Source organism: Urocitellus parryii, chromosome 4, assembly GCF_045843805.1.
Source record: "Urocitellus parryii isolate mUroPar1 chromosome 4, mUroPar1.hap1, whole genome shotgun sequence".
Taxonomy (NCBI): Eukaryota; Metazoa; Chordata; class Mammalia; order Rodentia; family Sciuridae; genus Urocitellus; species Urocitellus parryii.
Window position 1 is genome coordinate 149,314,975 of NC_135534.1, and position 20,192 is coordinate 149,335,166.

The 20,192-nt window shown below is 32.8% G+C and overlaps 1 protein-coding gene across 3 annotated transcripts in view; it reads right to left on the reverse strand.

Moving 5' to 3' along the window:
• Positions 1 to 20,192, reverse strand: part of Brd10 (bromodomain containing 10) — an 87,909-nt gene that overhangs the window by 41,468 nt on the left and 26,249 nt on the right. For all 3 annotated transcript variants that reach the window (XM_077797027.1, XM_026391483.2, XM_026391482.2), the window contains one exon: positions 3,279 to 4,696. In XM_077797027.1, coding sequence (XP_077653153.1) covers positions 3,279 to 4,696 — 1,418 coding nt within the window. The remainder of the gene's footprint in view (positions 1 to 3,278; positions 4,697 to 20,192) is intronic.

Consider the following 20,192-nt stretch of genomic DNA (forward strand, 5'->3'; position numbering starts at 1 on the left):
TTGTTCTTTTTTAAAAATATTTTTATTAGTTATTGATGGACCTTTATTTATTTGTTTGTTTATATGCAGTGCTGAGAATCGAACCCAGATCCTCACACTTGTTAGGCAAGCACTCTACCACTGGGCCCCAGCCCCAGCCCCTGTATTTTTCTTGTCCTAATGCACTGAATAAATCATATAAGAGACAGCAGGAGATGATGGATATTATATTATTTCCAATGATTTCTATTTATTTTATAATGCTTCCAACAGAAAAAGGCCTAAATGACTAAAGATCAATTCAAAATTTAAAAAGCAGAAGAAAACTCTAATTCTGAAAAATAGATTAAAATGCTTAAAAGTTGCAAAACTGCTTGAGACTACATTTTCAACTAATCTGTTTCTGTACCTTTTATTAAAAAGCATCTCCCAACACTCTAGGGCATCTTACTAAATTAGAGATAATCTCCAAAAATCAAAGCCTGTAGTAATCAACATATTATGGACCAGATTAATCACATGTAGAGGTTAGTCCACTCTAAGTGCGAATTTATAAATCAATCATGGATAACACAGTTTATCCCAAAGTATATTCTACAGAATACATGGGCTTTTGGTAATTATTACCTGAAAAAAGCTCTGTGTTAAAATAAACTTGAAAAAAATACAAGGTTAAATAAAACTGAACAGTTTTAAGATTTTGTTTAGAATCCTTAATGGTTCAAAATCACTTAACCACAATTCTCAAGTCCATAAAGTTCTGAAATCTAAAATCCTAAAAGTAATTTATATAGCAACAAAATCTTCCCTGACTTGTTATGAGGTTTCTTAATAATATTCATTTCATGTAGTCTATTTATATTTTGTGTGTATGGTACTAGGGATTGAATCCAGGGGTGCTCTACTACTGAGCTACATTCTTTTTATTTTTATTTTGAGATAGGGTCTCATTAAATTGCAGAGGCAGACCTCTAATTTGCAATACTTCCACTTTAGCCTCCTGAGTTGCTGGGATTACAGGTGTATGCCACCGAACCTGGCTATCCATATATTTTTCTGTAGAAATTTTGTGTTTGATTTTATGGGGAGTTACTCAGAGCCCTACTGGGGATGTTATTTAATATACCATATACATCACAATACCCTGTGAAATCTGAAGATTTTTGAATTTCAAAATGAAGTTTTGCAATTCTCAAAATGCACTGTGAACCTGTACTAATACACAATGTGAATATGTACATTTTTCACACCTATGATCGTGGGAGCTCACTTTTTAAAAAGGCTGTGAGAAAGGAAACACTGTATTAGAATATATGTCCTAAACTGACTGCAAAACAGGTCACTATGTCTCAATCAAGGAGTATAGGGCAAACCCTCAGAAAGACAAGTGATCTGAAAATTATGTAAAACAAATGTACTATCATTACTCTTTGAACACTTTATTTAATACTGTTATATTAGTTAAGAGTTACTTAATATCTGATGACAAAAGGGGATAGGACTATGCTCACCCCATACTAACGAGCAAGGGGAACTATTTGTCAGATCCAAATATTTTAGTCACTGAGGGCTTGACTTTCTAAAATTTGCTCTGAGGATAAAATGAAAGTATACAAACAAGTGCATAAGATTCTTCTATTTTATGCACATAAGCCTTCTCTATCCAACCACACAGGCTCAGAGGGGATATATAAGCATTTGCTACATTTGCCTTTTGAGTATTTTCATTCACTTGTCTATAACTGAGCATGAAAAGCCCATAAATTTTCTCTCCCAACACCCTGAACTTTGATTTTAAAGAATGTAACATTTTTATTTGCTTACAATATAAATTTATTTTAACCCATTGTTTAATAAGCATTTTTATGGCCTTTTATAATATGTAGGAGATATCTAGCCTATCTTACACACTGACATAAGTTATAATTGCCTTTGAATACATGAATGGCAGTATAATAAACATTTAACAAAAGATTTTAGGTGACAATGATATTAATAAAACAATACTATAAACTTTTATATTTTTTAAAAATTTCAAAATTTAAAATATTATTTAATGTGTTAGAGACTAATATTTCAAAGTGAACTGGCAAATCAGGTCAAACTAAATTTATAAAAATCTAGTGGATTACTTGTATAATTTAAAAGGCTTATTTTTGAAAGCAACTTTAAAAAACACTAACATTTTATCACCCGTGTTGACATGGAACACTTTGAAATTTTCACTCCAACAAATCAAGCCTATTTTTGGTAATAAATTTTATAGTACTTCTTTCCCAATGATTTTACTATATGCATGTTTTAAGATAACTGAAGTATATTTAATGATTTAAGTAACTGCAGTACAGCACTAACTATAGTAGCCTAACAAAAGCTCACTCACTCATCTGCCAACTCTGTATCAAACTGTTGTCAAATTTTAATTAACTCTGCTACTTAAGAGAAGGAAAAAAAGCCCCTGAAATCCACAAATACTGATGAACCACAAGTCATTTTGGGAAACAATTCTTATTTTTTCCCCAATAAAGCCAACTTTTTATAAAGGTTAATAAAGTTGATCAGATGCTTTTGTCTGTCCTCATGATGAGACATAAAGTGATTCAAAGACAGACAACAGGAGAAACAAAAGCACTGAGTACAGAAACCAACCACTGAAGAATGATTTTTGTTGTTTAAATATGCTGGTGACAAGTATATAGGATATTTAAGTTTGATGAAAGATTTTATGAATTCTTTCACATATATTTAATGCCTTATTGATATAATTTCCTTCTTATAGTTCATATTTTTGGTGTATTTTTTATATACCAAAAAACAGATGCTGAAAACTGTATATGGGAAAAAACAGACTCAGAAAGATCATCTGGCTACCCTAGTTTGTTAGTTGTTATGAATCTGAGTCCTGGGAATGATATCTTCTGATAGCAGTGTTTTTCCTACTACATTTATACTGCCCTTAACCTAGGAAAAACCCCCAAACATTTACCATAAGCAATGGGAAGCACTGCAGAGAAACTGATGAAAATTTAAAAGTAAAAATATGAAGTCCAAATGTGTTCAAATTCAAAGTGAAATTAAAATGTACTATATCAATTTTTTTTTGTTAGCGCATAAAAATCTTTTCTAAGACTCTGGGTTTTCTAATCATGGAAAATAAAACAACAACAACAACAACAAAACTTGACCTTCACACAAATACAAATGTGCATTTCATTCTGCAAAGCAGAGCTTCCATGATGTGTACTGAAAGAACTGGAATTACACTTAAATGCAATTCTTACCCATCTGTGTTAGCTTACCAGATTTGTGCTTCTTATGTTTTGCTTTCTTTTTGATGATGAATAGCTTATTCTGGATCTCAGGTTTATAAGACTTGAATGCAAGAGAATGAAGACCTTCACGCTTTCTCTGTAAATTTTCATTCAAAACGTCTTTCAATTTCTTTTTTTTCTTTTTCTTCTTTTTTGCCCTCATTTTAGTTAGTTTGAGTTTCTTGTGGCTCTGCAGTGACTGCTCTAATAAAATATCCCTTACAACCTTATGGCAGTTAATTTCTGGATGATCGATGTGACTTCCATTTATGTGTATTTGGCAAGATTTTAGAGCATTTTCTTTCAATGGAGTGGGTTCAGTCTTTATTTTGGAAGTTTCACCATATTTTTCCTGATTTTCTATAAATCTTATTTCACCTGGACTAAGTGGCTCTCCAAAGCCAGTAACTTCCCCTGGACTCCCTGGTTTTTCCAGATTTTCTTTATAACAATCAGTCTTTTTAATTTCACAGGGCCTGTGAATTCTCATTTCACAGTTGGACTTTACTTCCATTTCAACAGAGATGTCATGATTATCAAAGTTCATTTTAGCAGGGCAGCAAGCTAGATCAAAATTAATTTCCTGCTCTTTCTTGAAGGTAGAAGGCAGGCCTTCTCTACCACACTTATGTTCTCCATTACTTGTACTAACATAGTCACACTTGAATTTCTCCAGTTTAATCCGAGGTACTCTTTGTATTTTAATGGGTGGAACTGGAAATTCTGGGGCCTGAAAAGGTCTCTGTTTATAAATCCGTACATCTGCACCACAGAACTGTGGAAAATGTACATAAGCATTCTCCAAATAATCATAACCAAGGATAACTTCTCTGCATTCATGTATAGGCTGTCCAAGCACAGCATCTTGAACTTCTTTTTGTGTTTCATAAACAAAGTCACAAAGACCCTTAAGTAACCACACTTTTTGGTAGAAAGGTAGTTCGTGAAAAGGTTTTTCTTCCAATGGATTAACTTCTCCAAGAACTTTAAAAAACTGAGGACACAACCCAAGTTTTTCAGCACAGTTATCAGGATTTTCAGTCTGTCCTACAGCAGTGTACCACTGCTGCACTTTCTGTCTCAGTGCTGCTTCCCAGGCCCTATAAGGCAAAGTAGGTCTTCGATGTAAGGTAGGTCTACGATGGGGAGGACTTAATAGAGAAGTCATTATTTTTGATAGAAAAGCATTACACTGAGGCATCAGAAGGCAACGTTCCAATTCATAAAAGACTATTTCGGGCAAATTTAGAATTTGCTGGGCTAAACACAGGAAATGCCCAATGGCTGGAATTTCCCACATGTTCTCCATAGAAGTTGGTGCTGCTTGAGCTAGAAGTTTTCTTTCCCATTCTTCTATTTCCTTTTGACAAGCTTCTTCTGCTTCTTTTTTTTCCTGCTCCCGAAGCCTAAAGGAAAATTCAACAAATTATACTGTTACTTAAAGTAGAAAGTAATATGAAACATTAAATTTAAATTAGGTTATAATTTATCTTTAAATATTATATCTACCAATATTATATATAGGGAAAAAATAAAATTAATTATTAAGAAACTACAATAAAATTTGGGAAAAAAGGCTATAAACTATGTAGTCTTAAAAACTGAAATTATGAATATTACATATAAACAGAATATGTCAGAACACAACAAAGCATCTACTTAACAAATAACAGTAATAATGAAAATAAGCAAACATTGATCAAGGAGACAACGGTATTGAAAAAACAAATAACTTTTTAGATAACGAGATTATGAATGATGTTTTTCCTTTAGAAGTTTCTTTACTGGCACTTCTAATATTACATATAAACAGAATATGTCAGAACACAACAAAGCATCTACTTAACAAATAACAGTAATAATGAAAATAAGCAAACATTGATCAAGGAGACAACGGTATTGAAAAAACAAATAACTTTTTAGATAACGAGATTATGAATGATGTTTTTCCTTTAGAAGTTTCTTTACTGGCACTTCTATAAAACCTTAATTTAAAAAAGTAAGCTAGATGAAAATATAAGTATATATTTTTATGATCTTAGATTAGGCAATATTTCTTAAATATAACACCCAAACATAAGCAAGAGAAAAAAAAAGTACCTAAATCGGACATCATCAAAACTAGAAACTTCTACTTTTAAAAGATAACATTAAGAAAGTAAAAAAGACAACCGACAGACTGAAGAAAATTTTGTAGATCATATATCTAATAACAGACTTATTTGTAGAAGGAGAAATAGCCCAATTTAAAAATGTGTAAAAGAAACTATGTAGACATTTCTACAAAAACATAAAAATGATCAAGCACAAAAAATGATGCTTTCAACATTGCTATTCATTAGAGAAATGCAAATCAAAACCACAATGAAACATCACTCTATATCCACTAGGATGGCTGTTAGAAAAAATATAACAAGTATTGGTGAAGAAGTTGAAAAACTGAAGACCTCATACACTATATATGGAATAGGTGTTTTGAAAAACTGTGTAGTTCTCCAGAACCTTAAACATATATTTATCATGTGATCTAGCAACTCTACTGGTACAGGTATACAACCAAGAAAAATGGAAACATCTGTCCACTAAGAAACTTGTACATGGTGCTCCATCCTGTACAACCAGAGAAATGAAAAGTTGTGTGGCAATTGTGTACAATGAATCAAAATGAATTCTGCTGTCATATATACCTAATTAAAATAAATTAATAAAAAATTGTATATAGATATTCACAGTAGTATTCTTTTTCTTTTAATATTTGTTTAGTTGTCTATGGACATTTGTTTTATTTTTTTATATATGATGCTGAGAATCAAACCCAGTGCCTCACACATGCTAGGCAAGCACTCTACCACTGAGCTACAAAACCAGCCCCTCACAGTAGTATAATTCTTAATAGCCAAAAAAGTGGAAACAAATCAATATCTGACATTTCTTATACTATTAAGACAAATACATAGTAAAAACACTGCTTTAGCAAATATTGAGAATTTCTCTCTTATAGAACAAGCCAACTTTTGTGGTTTTGGTCAGGAGGTCATATTATAACTACTTTGCTATTAGATACAAGGGGCAGCCTTATTTCATTACCTAAGATTAATAAGGAAACTTTTAGCAGTGACTTTGATATATAAACAATGCTAAACATTCCTAATAAAATTTGACTTTTAAAAAATCTGCTTTCAACTTTGAAAAATTTTACTTTTTACTAATGGGAGCAGTAAGAGACTGGTAGAATTTGGCTTCTCTCATACACAGCTGGGATTCTAAAAGCCCATACACTCAGTAGATGGTTTTATTAGAAACAATGTTCCTTCCTCCTATCCTCAACTAGGGAACTATAAGGAAAATTGTGTCTACAATAGAAGTGTTGAGTGAGAAACTAAAAAGAACTTCTAGAAAAAATTTAAAAATTATAAGAAAAAAGAGAACAGATTTACAGTTAACTCCTAAATAACAAATAGTGGAAGCTACCACACAATGGAGTACCTTTAATATAATTAGAAAATACTGTCAAGATAAATTTCCTTTCAGAGCAAAAAATCTTCTAAATTTTTTTTTGTAGTTGTAAATGGATAGAATACCTTTATTTTATTTGTTTATTTTTCGTGGTGCTGAGGATCAAACCCAGTGCCTCATGCATGCTAAGCAAGCGCTCTGACGATGAGCTACAGCCCCAGCCCCAGAGCAAAAACATCTTTAAAAAATAAAGATAAAAATATCTTCAGACAAAAAATTAATATTTATAACTAAAAGACCCCTTATGTAAGAAATTCTAAAGGATCTAGTTCTAGGGAAGGACACGATCTCTGACTAAAGAGCAAAGACGGGAAGAGAAAAAAAGCTGTAATATATGTTAAACTACATAGACACATCATTAAATAATGATAAAAATGTTCAGTTTAAAAAACATTATAACAACAGCAAACCAATGGATGAGAAATGATTAAAGTTGAAAGCATTTCAAGGTCCTTCTATTAATCAGGAAAACCTAAAAATATTGATTTCAGACTTTCATAAGTTAATAATGAACGTGAATATTTCTAGGGTAGCTACTAAAACAAAAGACTTAAGGATATACTCAAATTAGTAGAGATGGGGACATGGAAAAAATAAAAAAGGTAGTGGGAAGAGAAAAAATATAGGACAAATGAAAAGAAAAAGATAAAGCAGTAATCTTTTAAAATAATGACAAGGATACAATAATAAGAAGCAGGGGTAGGAATGTGGTTCAGTGGTTAAGTGCCCCTGGGTTCAATCCCCAGTACCTGCCCCCAAAATATAAATAAATGTTTTTTTTAAATAGGTCATACAGATTTTATTAAGATATTTTATTAAGATATTTATGAAAACCTTATGCCAAGAGACAATTTTTTAAATATTTTTTATTTGTAGATGGACACAATATCTTTATTTTATTTTATTTTTATTATTATTATTTTTTAATGTGGTGCTGGATCAAACCCAGTGCCTCATGCATGCTAGGCAAGCACTCTACCACTGAGCCACAACCCCGGCCCCCCAAGAGACAATTTAAATGGATAATGTTTTTGAAAAACATGAACTAACAAAATTAATATAAGAATGAAAATCTGAATAATCTTATATCTAATTAAAAATTACATAATTAAAAATATTCTTAACATAGAAAAATTGAGGTCATCAAGACTTCACTGCAAAATTCCAATTTCAGTTAATGAAATTATTAGAAACAAAATATAATATAAATAATATTTTAAAAAGCAAAAATAGGGAAATATGAATCAAGAAATCACCAGAATGGTCTAGGTAGATCCTAAAAAGAACTCAGAGAAATAAATGTAATCACAAAAACAAAAAAACCCAATTGGATGATTAAGTAGCTAATGTACACAGGAAAAGGTTGAGTTAAAAAATTTTCCAAAAATTCAGTGCAAAAAAGACAAAAATATGGGACATAAAGAAGAAATATTAAAATCAAAACAGATTAAAATCTAACAATCAATTGGAGCACTAGAAAATAAGAATAAAGAAGAGCGGTAGGAGGATACTGATGATGGCAATATTTGAAGAGAGAATGGCTGAGAACTTTCCAGAACTAATGGATACAAATCCTTGATTCAAGAAGTCCCCCAAAATAAATTAATTAAGAATGCCATAGCCAGGCACAGTGGCACACACCTGTAATCCCAGCAGCTCGGGAGGGTGAGGCAGGAGGATCACGAGTTCAAAGCCAGCCTCAGCAAAAGCAAGGTGCTAAGCAACTCAGTGAGACTCTGTCTCTAAATAAAATACAAAAAAGGGCTGGGGATGTGGTTCCATGATTAAGTGCCCCTGAGTTCAATGCCTGTATCAAAAAAAAAAAAAGTCACATTTGGGCCCCATGATAATAAAACATCAGACAAAAAGAAAATCTTATAAGCCCGAAAGGAATAATAGACAAATTATATACCACACATTACAGACAAAACTGAGAGACTACCAATAGCATCAAAATAAATCAGAAATATTAGAAGAGTATCTTTAAATGTTGTGTTAATATCATTATCAAACTAGAATTGTATAATCAGCTAAAGTATCGTTCATGGGTCAGGGTAATTTAAAGACATTTATTTCCAAAATGCACACTCATACATTGAATTGCTGGTGGGACTGCAAACCGGTTCAACCACTCTGAAAAGCAGTATGGAGATTCCTCAGAAAACTTGGAATGGAACCACCCTTTGATCCGGTTATCCTACTCTTTGGTATATACCCAAAGGACTTAAAATCAGCATACTACAGTGACACAGCCACATCAATGTATATAGCTGCTCAATTCACAATAGCTAAGCCATGGAACCAACCTAGATGCTCTTCAACAGATGAATGAATAAAGAAAATGTGGTGTATATACACAATGGAGTATTACTCAGCCATAAAAATGAATGAATTATGGCATTTGCCAGTAAATGGTTAGAACTAGAGACTATCATGCTAAATGAAATAAACCAATCCCCCAAAACAAAGGCTAAATGTTCTCTCAGATATGGGGATGCTAACACATAGTAGGGAGCAGAAACAACAGAAGTTCATTGGATTAGACAAAGGAGAATGAAGGGAAGTGGGGATGGAAATAGGAAAGACAGTAGAATGCATTGGATATAACTTTCCTATATTCATATATTGAGCCATGACCAGTGGCTCCACATCATGTTCTACTTCAAGAATGAGATTCTAATTAGAATAATCTATACTCCATGTATAATGTCAAAATACATCATACTGTCTAATGTCAAAATATATCCTGCTGTCATGTATATCTAAAAAAATACAAAAAAATTCCCAAATACAACAAAATAACTTCTACAGTGTCTTCTGCTTCTACCCAAGATCAAATCAAATTTGTTCTCTCTTGAAACAAAACAACAAAACCCCAAAACAACAATAACAAAAAAGTGAAAACAAAAAGCCAGGCAAAATATACAAAAACTGTTTTTCAAGAACCTAAACATCAATGACACAAAGCTGACTAAAACACCAATCAATAAAATTGATAAAAATGACCCAAGAAAACAATAACAACTAAACAAGAACAAAAGCATTAAATAAAGGATAGTGATTTCTGAGAGATGAGAAATAGACAAGGTGAGTCTTTCAACTGCCCCAGTCTAACATTGCCCTAATAGAGTTTCCAGGCCATGAAGGAGAACGAGAGGGCAACCAGGCAAAGCCCCATAGACCCTCTGAATTGAGAAGCCAAGAGTCCAGAGAAACCAAAACAGTCTAATACTAAAGAGAAAGTAGAGATGCAAAAGGGCAAAAGGGGTCTGTACCTCTGGAGTATCCAGAGTACTGATCAGTGCATGCATGTAAAGAGAAAAAGAGAGAGAGAGAGAGAGAGAGAGAGAGAGAGAGAGAGAGAGAGAGAGAATGAATATGAATATGAATGAATATATATCCAAAGCAAGGTGAGGGAAAAGCATACAAAATATTGGAGAACATAGTGCCTGTTTCCACAAGCCATACCAGAAAACTAGACTCACAAGTCAAAGAGGTTGGGTAGAATATTCAGGATGGCTGTGCCTTGTTAGTAGAGAATAATTAGATTTAGACTAAGAATTGCTGTGGGGCTGGGGTTGTGGCTCAGTGGTAGAGTGCTTGCCTAGCACATGCAAGGCCCTGGGTTCGATCCTCAGCACCACATATAAATAAATAAAATAAAGGTATTGTGTCCAACTACAACTAAAAAATAAATATTAAAAAATAAAAAGAATTGCTCTGAACACAAGTAACAAATTATAAAAGACCCAAAATTATAAAACTGTTTCCAAGTAACAACTGCATTCCAGAGAAAAATCCATGAAGACTTACAGGACTTCCAAAATATCCAGCACTCAGAAAGGTTAAAATTTATAATATTTGATTATCTAAATCAAACTATCAGGCATATAAGAAAGCAGCAATACATGACTCTCAATGAGAAAAAACAGTCAGAACTGACCCAGATGTCAGAATTAGCAAATAAATTAAAGTAGTATTAATTTGTTTGCTCATTAATTTGTTTGATTAAAGTAGTATTTTGTAAGGCCAAAAAGTTCACTTAGAAGATATTTAGAAAAACACCCAAATTGAACTTTTAGAGGTAAAAACTGTAGTGTCTGAGATTAAAAAAAAAATGAAATAATGGGCTGGGGTTGTAGCTCAGTGGTAGAACACTTTCCTAGCACATGTGTAAGATCCTCAGCACCACATATAAATAAAATAAAAGTATTGTGTTCATTTACAACTAAAAATACATAAAAAAGTGGAATGAGATTAATGGTAGATTAGACATGGAAGAATAAAAGATTAGTGAACTTGAAGATAACAGCAAAAACTATTCAAACTAAAACAAGAGAAAATACTTCTACAGGATATACTTGAGGAAGAAAAACGATCACAGAAAGATACAAGAAGGACTGGGAACCTAACATTACATTAACAAAAATAGTAGTAATGTCTACTTTGGATGTAAAAATGAGATCTGAATTATTGATTAATCAACAAAAACGTATAAGATGAATGAGGCAAAAGATATCAAAGTTAATAACAGAGAGCACACAACTTTTGTATCAGTGGAAATAGCTGTTAAAAGAACTAAATCTTCATTTTCCATGGATGGATATCAACAGATAATGCTGGACTAAAAAAAAAAAAAAAAGGAATAAATCAAGAAATAACAACATAAGCAGTGATTTAGAAGTGTGGAAATAATTACTAGAAGAAACAGATAAGAGTTAAGGTAGATGATTCTGAATCAGGGGCTTGAAGTTGAGTTGGAATGAGACTGCTCTCTTTTATCAGAAGCCTTAGCAGCATTGTAAGAGTTTTAACAGCCTGTAAAATTAAAAATCCTTAAATCAATTTTTTCAAAAATTGAAGAATTGGGGTTTGGATTGTGGCTCAGCGGTAGAGCGCTCCCCTAGCACGGGCGGGATCCGGGTTCGATCCTCAACACCACATAAAGGCATTGAGTTGTGTCCATCTACACCTAAAAAATAAATGTTTTTTTAAAAATGAAAGAATATTAGTCAAGTGATTTAAAGTTCTTGTTTATGTTAGAACTACAGATAATGTACATCTTCCCATGAAACAGAGTTTCTCTCTGCTTTATATAGAGAATTGTAGAAATTTCATTGGTACAAGTCAAGTGTCCACATCAGAAATGCTTGAGACACAAAGTATTTTTGATTCTGGAACATTTGCATACCTGAGAGAGATCTTAGGGATGCAATCCAACTCTAAACATGAAATTCATTTATGTTTCATGTATACCTTATACACATAGATTAAAGGTAATTTTTTTTCTTTAAACCCAGGGCCTCATACGTGCCAGACAAACTCTACTACTGACATACATCACCATCCCTTTTCATTTTTATTTTGAGACAGGGTCTCACTAAGTTGACCAGGCTGACCTTGAGCTTTCCATCCTCCTGCCTCAGCAAATTCCACCAGATGTGGAATTTTCCTTTTGTGGTATCATGTCAGAGCATTTTGATTTTTGAATCAGGGATGCTCAACCTATTAAGGAATACCAAATACTAGAAAAGATACAAAGAGTCAACAGTAAATAGGGAAAAGGATAATAAAAAATCATCTTAAGTTTCTAAAGGCAATGCACAATGATTGATATCAATGAAGTACTCTGATGTTCTGGTAGAGAAGAGTATTATATCTTTCTGCAAAAGTGAAAAAGTAACTAATTATTGGGGAAGAAAAAGTCAGGGCAAGTTGGAGCAAAAGAAAACTTTAATGGACTTGTTTTTGCCTAAAGCAGTAATAAGCAACCTTTAAGCATTACAGATTAGTGACCTGGTAATTTCAGAAACTAATCATGTGATAGATACACTAAAAACATAAAGAAGAGTGAGAAAATAAATTCACAGACTTTCATAGAAGGTCAGTGTAAGAGCTAGAAATACACAGTTTGCCTGTAGGCCAAGGTTTAGTACCAACTGGCTTATTCTTGGAAAATGAAGACTATTAATCAATGATATAAATACACATTCTGTTAGGTGCCTGGAAGGACCATGACACAGTTGAATTGTGATGCTGGCATCTATGTGCACTGTCTAAAGTTATGTAAGGTCTGTTACTCACACTGCTGTGTCTCATAAACTGTACCTTTCAAGGAAGAAAGATGGAATCCAGCCTTAGATTACAGGTAGTAAAGAGGTGTGAGAAGGTAAAAGAAAGTATATGACTGGTATAGACCAGCAAGGCAGAACAGCCCTTTGGAAATAGGCATATCGAATCTCTCCTGATCCTCAACAGCATGGGGATGTAATAATTTCACTTCCAAAAGTCCTTTTTAGAAGACAGATTTCCAATGAATTTTAACACAAAGTGTAAAAAAAGAAATGTTAGTTTACTAGCCTATTTTTGTTATACATTGCAGCCTCTTTAGTATCTAGAGATTAGATTATTATAAAATTAAGATTCATTTGTCTAGTACACAATATATAGAGGAAATGAGCTCTCAAAAAATGAGAAGCACCATCCTGGTGCTCCTGCTTGGAGAGCATTTACCCATTACTATGTAAAATAATAAGAGAAAGTGTGATTAGGTTATTTTGGTCACACATAACTTGGCAGGCACACTGCTAATGGGTGAACAGCTTTGGGGAAAAATTGTTTTAAAGTCTTCTATCAGTTTTATAAACTTTTATTGACCATTTACCATGTATGAGGATACAAAGAAGTGAAAAAATATGGACCACATAAGAGAGTATAATCTAGAAAAACATAATCCACAATAATCTATTAATTGAGGAAACAATACAATGCAAGCAAATTGGTGGCATAAAAAATGAAAGTAAGACATTTATGTTTTCTAAAATGTGTTATACGTACTGTTATATTTTAGGCAAATCAACCATTCATATCAAGTTTGTCAAGAAGAGGTTTCTAGTTAAAACAGAAAAGGAATTTAAAGATTATTAAGGAACTTATAGAAGCTCTGTTAAGGGTCAGAGAAACAAATTTACAAGACGTGAAGACAAAAAAAATCTCAATCATACTCAGGAACTTCTCCAGAAAAAATTAGACGGCCAATACTATTTAGTACCTCTGATACTAAGAACCTAGGATAACCACAAGCTTCTTCTACCTTCATCTTCATCAAAAGACAAACTCTCTTGCCCATTACTGCCACCTGATTGCTTCTATGTACTTCCAAGTAAGAAGTATTTGTCTGGTTATGTGCTTCTACTTTAGCTGTGAGTGGGTATGAAAATATAAAGGTTTGGCATCTCTTTTGTGGTGTCAGGATTTGTAATAAGGGAAATCACCAAAAGGTACGAAAGCTATCCAAAGCGCTGAGCGGGCACAAAACACAAATGTCTATTTCATTAAGTCACTGTTATTATTGTGTTATACAGGTTCTGGAAATAAATCACTTAATTATAGCTAGCTTTTATTTTCCAAAAATATATGTCACTTATTGTCTTAACACCAGTGATTTCCAAATGAATAAAGTATCAGTAAGTTCATACAAACATTTAAAATAGAATATTGCAAAATACACAAAATTTCTGATTATCCAGTTTTATAAAAATTAATAGTGAATATATCTAATATTTTAAGATTTTTTTATTGGTTCATTACAATTTGTGCAATAGTGGGCTTTGCTGTGACACAGTCATACACACCTAAAATTTGGTCAAGAAGTTTCTAGTTAAAAATTCCTTATTACCTCTTCTTTCCTTCCCCTCTTCCTTCCCTATGGTCCCTTTCCTCTACTTTACTGATCACCCAACTATTTTCATGAGAAAACTCCCCTCCTTTTTTCTCCCTAGCTTCCACATATGGGAGAAAACATACAACCCCTGACTTTCTCAGTCAGGCTTATTTTGCTTAACACAATACTCTAAAGTTCCATCTATTTTCCTGCAGGGGACATAATTTTGTTCTTTTTTAAGGCTGAGTAAAATTCCATTATAGATATACATATTTCCATAGAGGTTGTACTAATTTACAGTCCCACCACAGTGTGTATGTGTTTTGCCCCCCATATTCTTGCCAACATTTATTATTTGTATTTTTGATGACTCCCATTCTGAATGACATGAAATCTGTGTAGTTTTGATTTGCATTTCCTTGACTGCTAAAGATGTTGAAGACTTTTTCACATATTTGAGAAGTGTCTGTTTAGCTCATTTATTGATTTGGTTATTTGTTTTTGTTGCTTTTGATGGAGGTTTTTGAGTTCTTTATATATTCTTGATATGAATCATCTGTTGGAAAAGTAGCTGGCAAGGACTTTCTCTTATTCTCTAGATTCTCTCTTCATGCTTTTGTTTCCTTTCTGTGCATAAGCTTTTTAACTTGATGCCATACCATTTGTTAATTCTTGGTATTATTTTCTCAGTTTTAGAAATCCTACTAAGGAAGTCATTGCCTGAACCTATATATGTTGGAGTGTTGACCTTATGTTTTCTTCTAAGAGTTGCAAGTTTCTGGACTAATTCCTAGGTCTTTGATCCATTTTGAGCTGTCTTCTGTGCAGGGGGTAAGAGAATGATTTAGTTTCATTCTTCTACAAATGTATAACCAATATTTCTGGCACTTCTCTGTTGAAAAGGCTGTCTTTTCTCCAGCGTAGGGCTTTGGAGCTTTTATCAAGGATCAAATGACTGTATCTTTGTGAGTCAATCTTCCTTTCTTATTCCATCCGTCTATGTGTCTGTTTTTATGCTAGTACTATGTTTTTGTTACTGAAGCTCTGTAGGATAATTTGAAATCAAGTATTGTGATGATTCCTGCATTGGTGACTTACTCTCAGAACTGCATTGACTGTTTTGGGTCTTTTATTCTTCCATATAAATTTTTGGACTATTTTTTCTAGTTTTGTGAAGAATGCTATTGGTTATTTTGATGGAGATTGTTCTGAATCTTCATAACGCATTTGGTCATATGACCATTTTGACAATACTAATACTGCCTACCCAAGAGCATGGGAAGTCTTTCCATTTTCTATCTTTGTTTTCTTTCTTCAGTGTTCTGTAATTTTCATTGTAGAGGGTTTTCACCTCCTTGGTTAATTTTATTCCTATTTTTGCTTGAGGTATATGAATTTTTTTTTCTCCTAAATGCCTTTTTCAGTGGATCAATTACTGTTGCATAGAAAAGCCACTGATTTTTGAATGTTGATTTTGTATCCTGCTACTTTGCTGAATTTGTTTATTCTAGAAGTCTTTTGGTGGAGAGTTTTGTATCTTCTAAGTATAGAATCATCATCTGCCAACAATAATTTAACTTCTTTTCCTATTTGTATCACTGTTATTTCCTTTTCTTGCTCTGGTAAATTTCAAGCATTATATTCAGTAAGTGTGGTAAAAGTGGATATCCTTGTTTTATTCTTTTTTTTTTGTTGTTGTTGTTGTTTTATTCTTAATGTGAGAGGAAATGTAGTCAATTTTTCCCATTGAGTTTGTTTTCAGTTTGTTGCATATAGCTGTTATAACATTGAGGTAAGCTCCTTCTATCATTAGTTTCTTCAGTGTTTCTATCATGAATGGGTGCTGAATATTGTTAAAAGCTTTTTATGTACTTGTTGAGATGACTGTGTGATTTTTTCCAGTGATTCTGTTTGTGTGGTGAACTACATTTATTGATTTGCATATGTTGAACCACCTGTGCATCCTTGGAATGAAATCAACTCTATAATGAGGTATAATCTTAATGTGTTATTGAATATGGTTTGCTAATATTTTGGTAAGGATTTTAAAATCTATGTTCATTGGTCTATTTTCTTTTCTTGCAGTGTCTATATCTGATTTTGGTATCAGGCTTCACAGAATTAATCTGGAACTGTTCTACACCTTTCGACTTCATGGAATAATTTGAGAAGCATTGGCATTAGTTCTTCTTTAAAGGTCTGGTAGAATTCAGCTGGGAATCCATTTGGTCCTGGGCTTTTTTTTTTGTTGTTGTTATTGTTGGAAGGCTTTTTTATTACTTCTTTGGTCTCACTGCTTGCTATTGGTGTTTAAGTTTTCTATATTATCTTGGCTCAATTTTGATGATCATATGTTTCTATAAATTTATCCATTAGACTAAACTGTTGAACTTCAAAGATTTTTTTTAAATAATTTACTTTTGGGTTAGTGCATGCTCAGATAATCAGCTAAAGATTAATAGATGCCCTGATATTTATGGAGTTCTTTCCACTTGTAAAATATCAGTGGGGGAATTAAAGAATTATCTGAGACAAAAATAAAGATAAATAAATAAATAGAATTGTCAATAGACCATAAGGAAATTAAAGTGCTATATTAAAATTTTTAAATCTATAAGAAAATTACTCAGCTTGCTTTTTTTCATTTTTAAAAAATTTCTAGCTCTAATTTATTCTACATGCTTGTTTTTTAAAAATTTTAATTTGTTATATATGACAACAGAATGAATCAATCAGCTTGCTATCTTGATCTTAAATTTTTAAGGGGTTTTAACCTATTTAACAAAAGGAAAACTTATTCTCTCACTTCTTATGCCAAAGATTTTAATTAAAAAAAAAAAAAGCTAAGTCTAAAGCACAACTGTAGTAATTTTAAGATCTTTGGCTCTCTCCCAATTTTCCAATATGATTTCAAAATTTCTTTTCAGATCCAAATGTACATCTACATTCTCAGCTAGTCTCTGACTTGAGATTGCTAGAATTGATAGGTTAATAGAAATTTAGGTGCCACAACAAAATACAGGGTAATTATATATATGCAGGGAGGCTTTGCCAGGCATTCCCATATATTAGAACACAAGTTACTGCCTAGATGTCAGATTCTTCTGAAGTCAAAAGAGAAATCTTGGGATAAGCTCAAAAGACATTTACTAAATTGCATATACAAATTTTAATACACAAGTTTTAAGATTTTTAAGATTACATTTTCAATTACAGAAGAAAAGCATGCTCATTTTAGAAAAATTAGAACACACTGGTTAAAAGAAAACGAAAAATGACAGTTTTCTATTTTATATGTACTTTTATATTTTATATGCACTTTTATGTGAACTCCAAATTTGGATGCATATAAAATCTAGAACACTTTCTTGGCATTGAAGAGAGGGAAAGAAGACCACTATGGCAAGAATGAAGGACAGAATGACATAAGGCAAGATTAGAGAGATAGAGAGATCAAAATGTGAAAGTAAGGACTGGGGATGTGGCTCAAGCGGTAGCGCGCTCGCCTGGCATGCGTGTGGCCCGGGTTCGATCCTCAGCACCACATACAAACAAAGATGCTGTGTCCGCCAATAACTAAAAAATAAAAATATTAAAAAATTCTCTCTCTCTTTCTCTCTTAAAAAAAACAAAATGTGAAAGTAAGATCTTATAAACTAAATTAAGTCATTAAAGTTTCTGTATGGTTTACTTTGTTTTAAGGAGATGCTACATTAATAGGTGAGTGGAAGATCACATTTGCATTTCAAAAAGTTTACTCTAGTTTTAATGTGGAAAATAAGACTGGAATGAGGCAAGCATAAACACTGTTAAACCAATTAAGTGAAGATCACAGACATCTAAGTGAGAGAGGAAGGAAATAGATGAAAACAGAGAAGACAAAGAGAAGCATGCATATTGAAAAGAGATGAAAGAAATAAAACTGTCCAGAGTTGAGGATAGATTTGATAAGCATATGAGGGAGAGGAATATGTCAAGAATGAATACCAGTTTTCTAACTTGCACAATTCAACTGATGGTGGTGCTATTGACCAAGACAGGAAGCACTGCAGTAAGTCTTAGAGGAAAACCCTATTCACAGTTAATTTTAGATATGATAAATTTGAAGAACATATCTGTACTACATATCTTTTGTTTGCCTCCAAATCTACTCTCCATCCCCTTCACTGTATAAATTTTTCTGTCTCAATAGGCAACCTCATCCTCTGGCTTTCCTTGAGTTCAGTCAATGGAAAGCCCTGGCAGGTAATCAGAGTCAGGCAGAAAAGTAAGGTGAAATATTTATCCCCTGGGTTTCCTCTCTGTGAGGCTGCCTTGGGCTGTGTCCTTCAATAGAAGGTATCCTCTCAAAACAAGTCTTTTTGTTTCTCTCTCCTGGGTAGCAGTAACTATTCCCTCTGTTTATCTTGGTTAGCCTCATCACTTAATGTTCTGCTATATTTCAACTCCTTTAAAAATAAACCTTGAATTATTCTAAATTGAATACATGTTTTCTGACAGATGTGAGATACTGATAACCCATCCAGAGAAGACAGGCAACTAGGTCAGAAACTTAATTAAAGGAAAAATTTGGGCAAAAGACATGTCTCCATGGGGAAAGGAGACCCTAGGACAAAAAAATGAAATGTGGCAACATTTAGGCAGTTAAGAATCAGATGGAACTAGACAGCAATGGCGCCTATGAGTAACTGGAGTTAAAAAGTTCAATGATTCATATATTTTTGAGAAAAAGAGTGGCTATATTTACTCTTCAAGTCAAGGATGCATTATAAGACAGTTTAATGCTATAATTTATTGAACATTTTATACAAAACACATGTGATGATAACTACATTATCAATACAACTTCCTCACAACTCTAAGATCACATTATTTTGGCAACATACCATGAAACATTAAAGAAGATGTCATAACCATATGATTACCAGTATGACACACATATACTGGAACAGACATATTGTGTAGCTATCTCTATATCCATTCTTAAGTGATACACATTGTAGCATTCTATAATAACAAAATACTAGAAATAATCCAAAGTGTCCATCTCATCTGGTAAATGGATACACAGTGATACAGTCACATAATGTAATACTATTATAACAACACTGGCAATAAATGAAATAGTTTAAAATGGATAAAGCTCACATACATAAATGTTGAATGAAAACACAGTTGCCATTTATATACAAAAATTAAAGACATGCAAGCAATGTTTATGTTATCTGTGAATATACATATGTAGTCAAAACATAAGAAATGCATGGAAATGATCATTTTCATACATGGAAATGACCATGATGAAATAACTGGATCACACTTACCCTTCAACTGTAAACAACCACAAACTGAACAAAATATATAAACCAAATGTTTTCAGACATTGGAACAAATAGAGCAGAACTGTGATCATTAAGATAAGTAAAATAAATGAGGCAGCTACTATAATAGTCCAGTTTTCTGACTAAAGGTATTTTTCAGACTATGAATTCATGGAAAAGAATAGAGAGTCCAGTGGAGTAGAGTTCCAGGGATGGAGATTAGCATTCAGGAAGGATGAAGCACCTAAAAGTTGTAAGATAATTCCAAAAAGAAGAAAGACATACAGAAAAAGAGCTTCATAAATCTATATAAGGATCCTCTTGAGACTCTGCTGAGTAGTAGCCTACGAATAGAATAAAACCCTACAAAGTTTGGCAAAAATGACCAATCATCACTTAGGA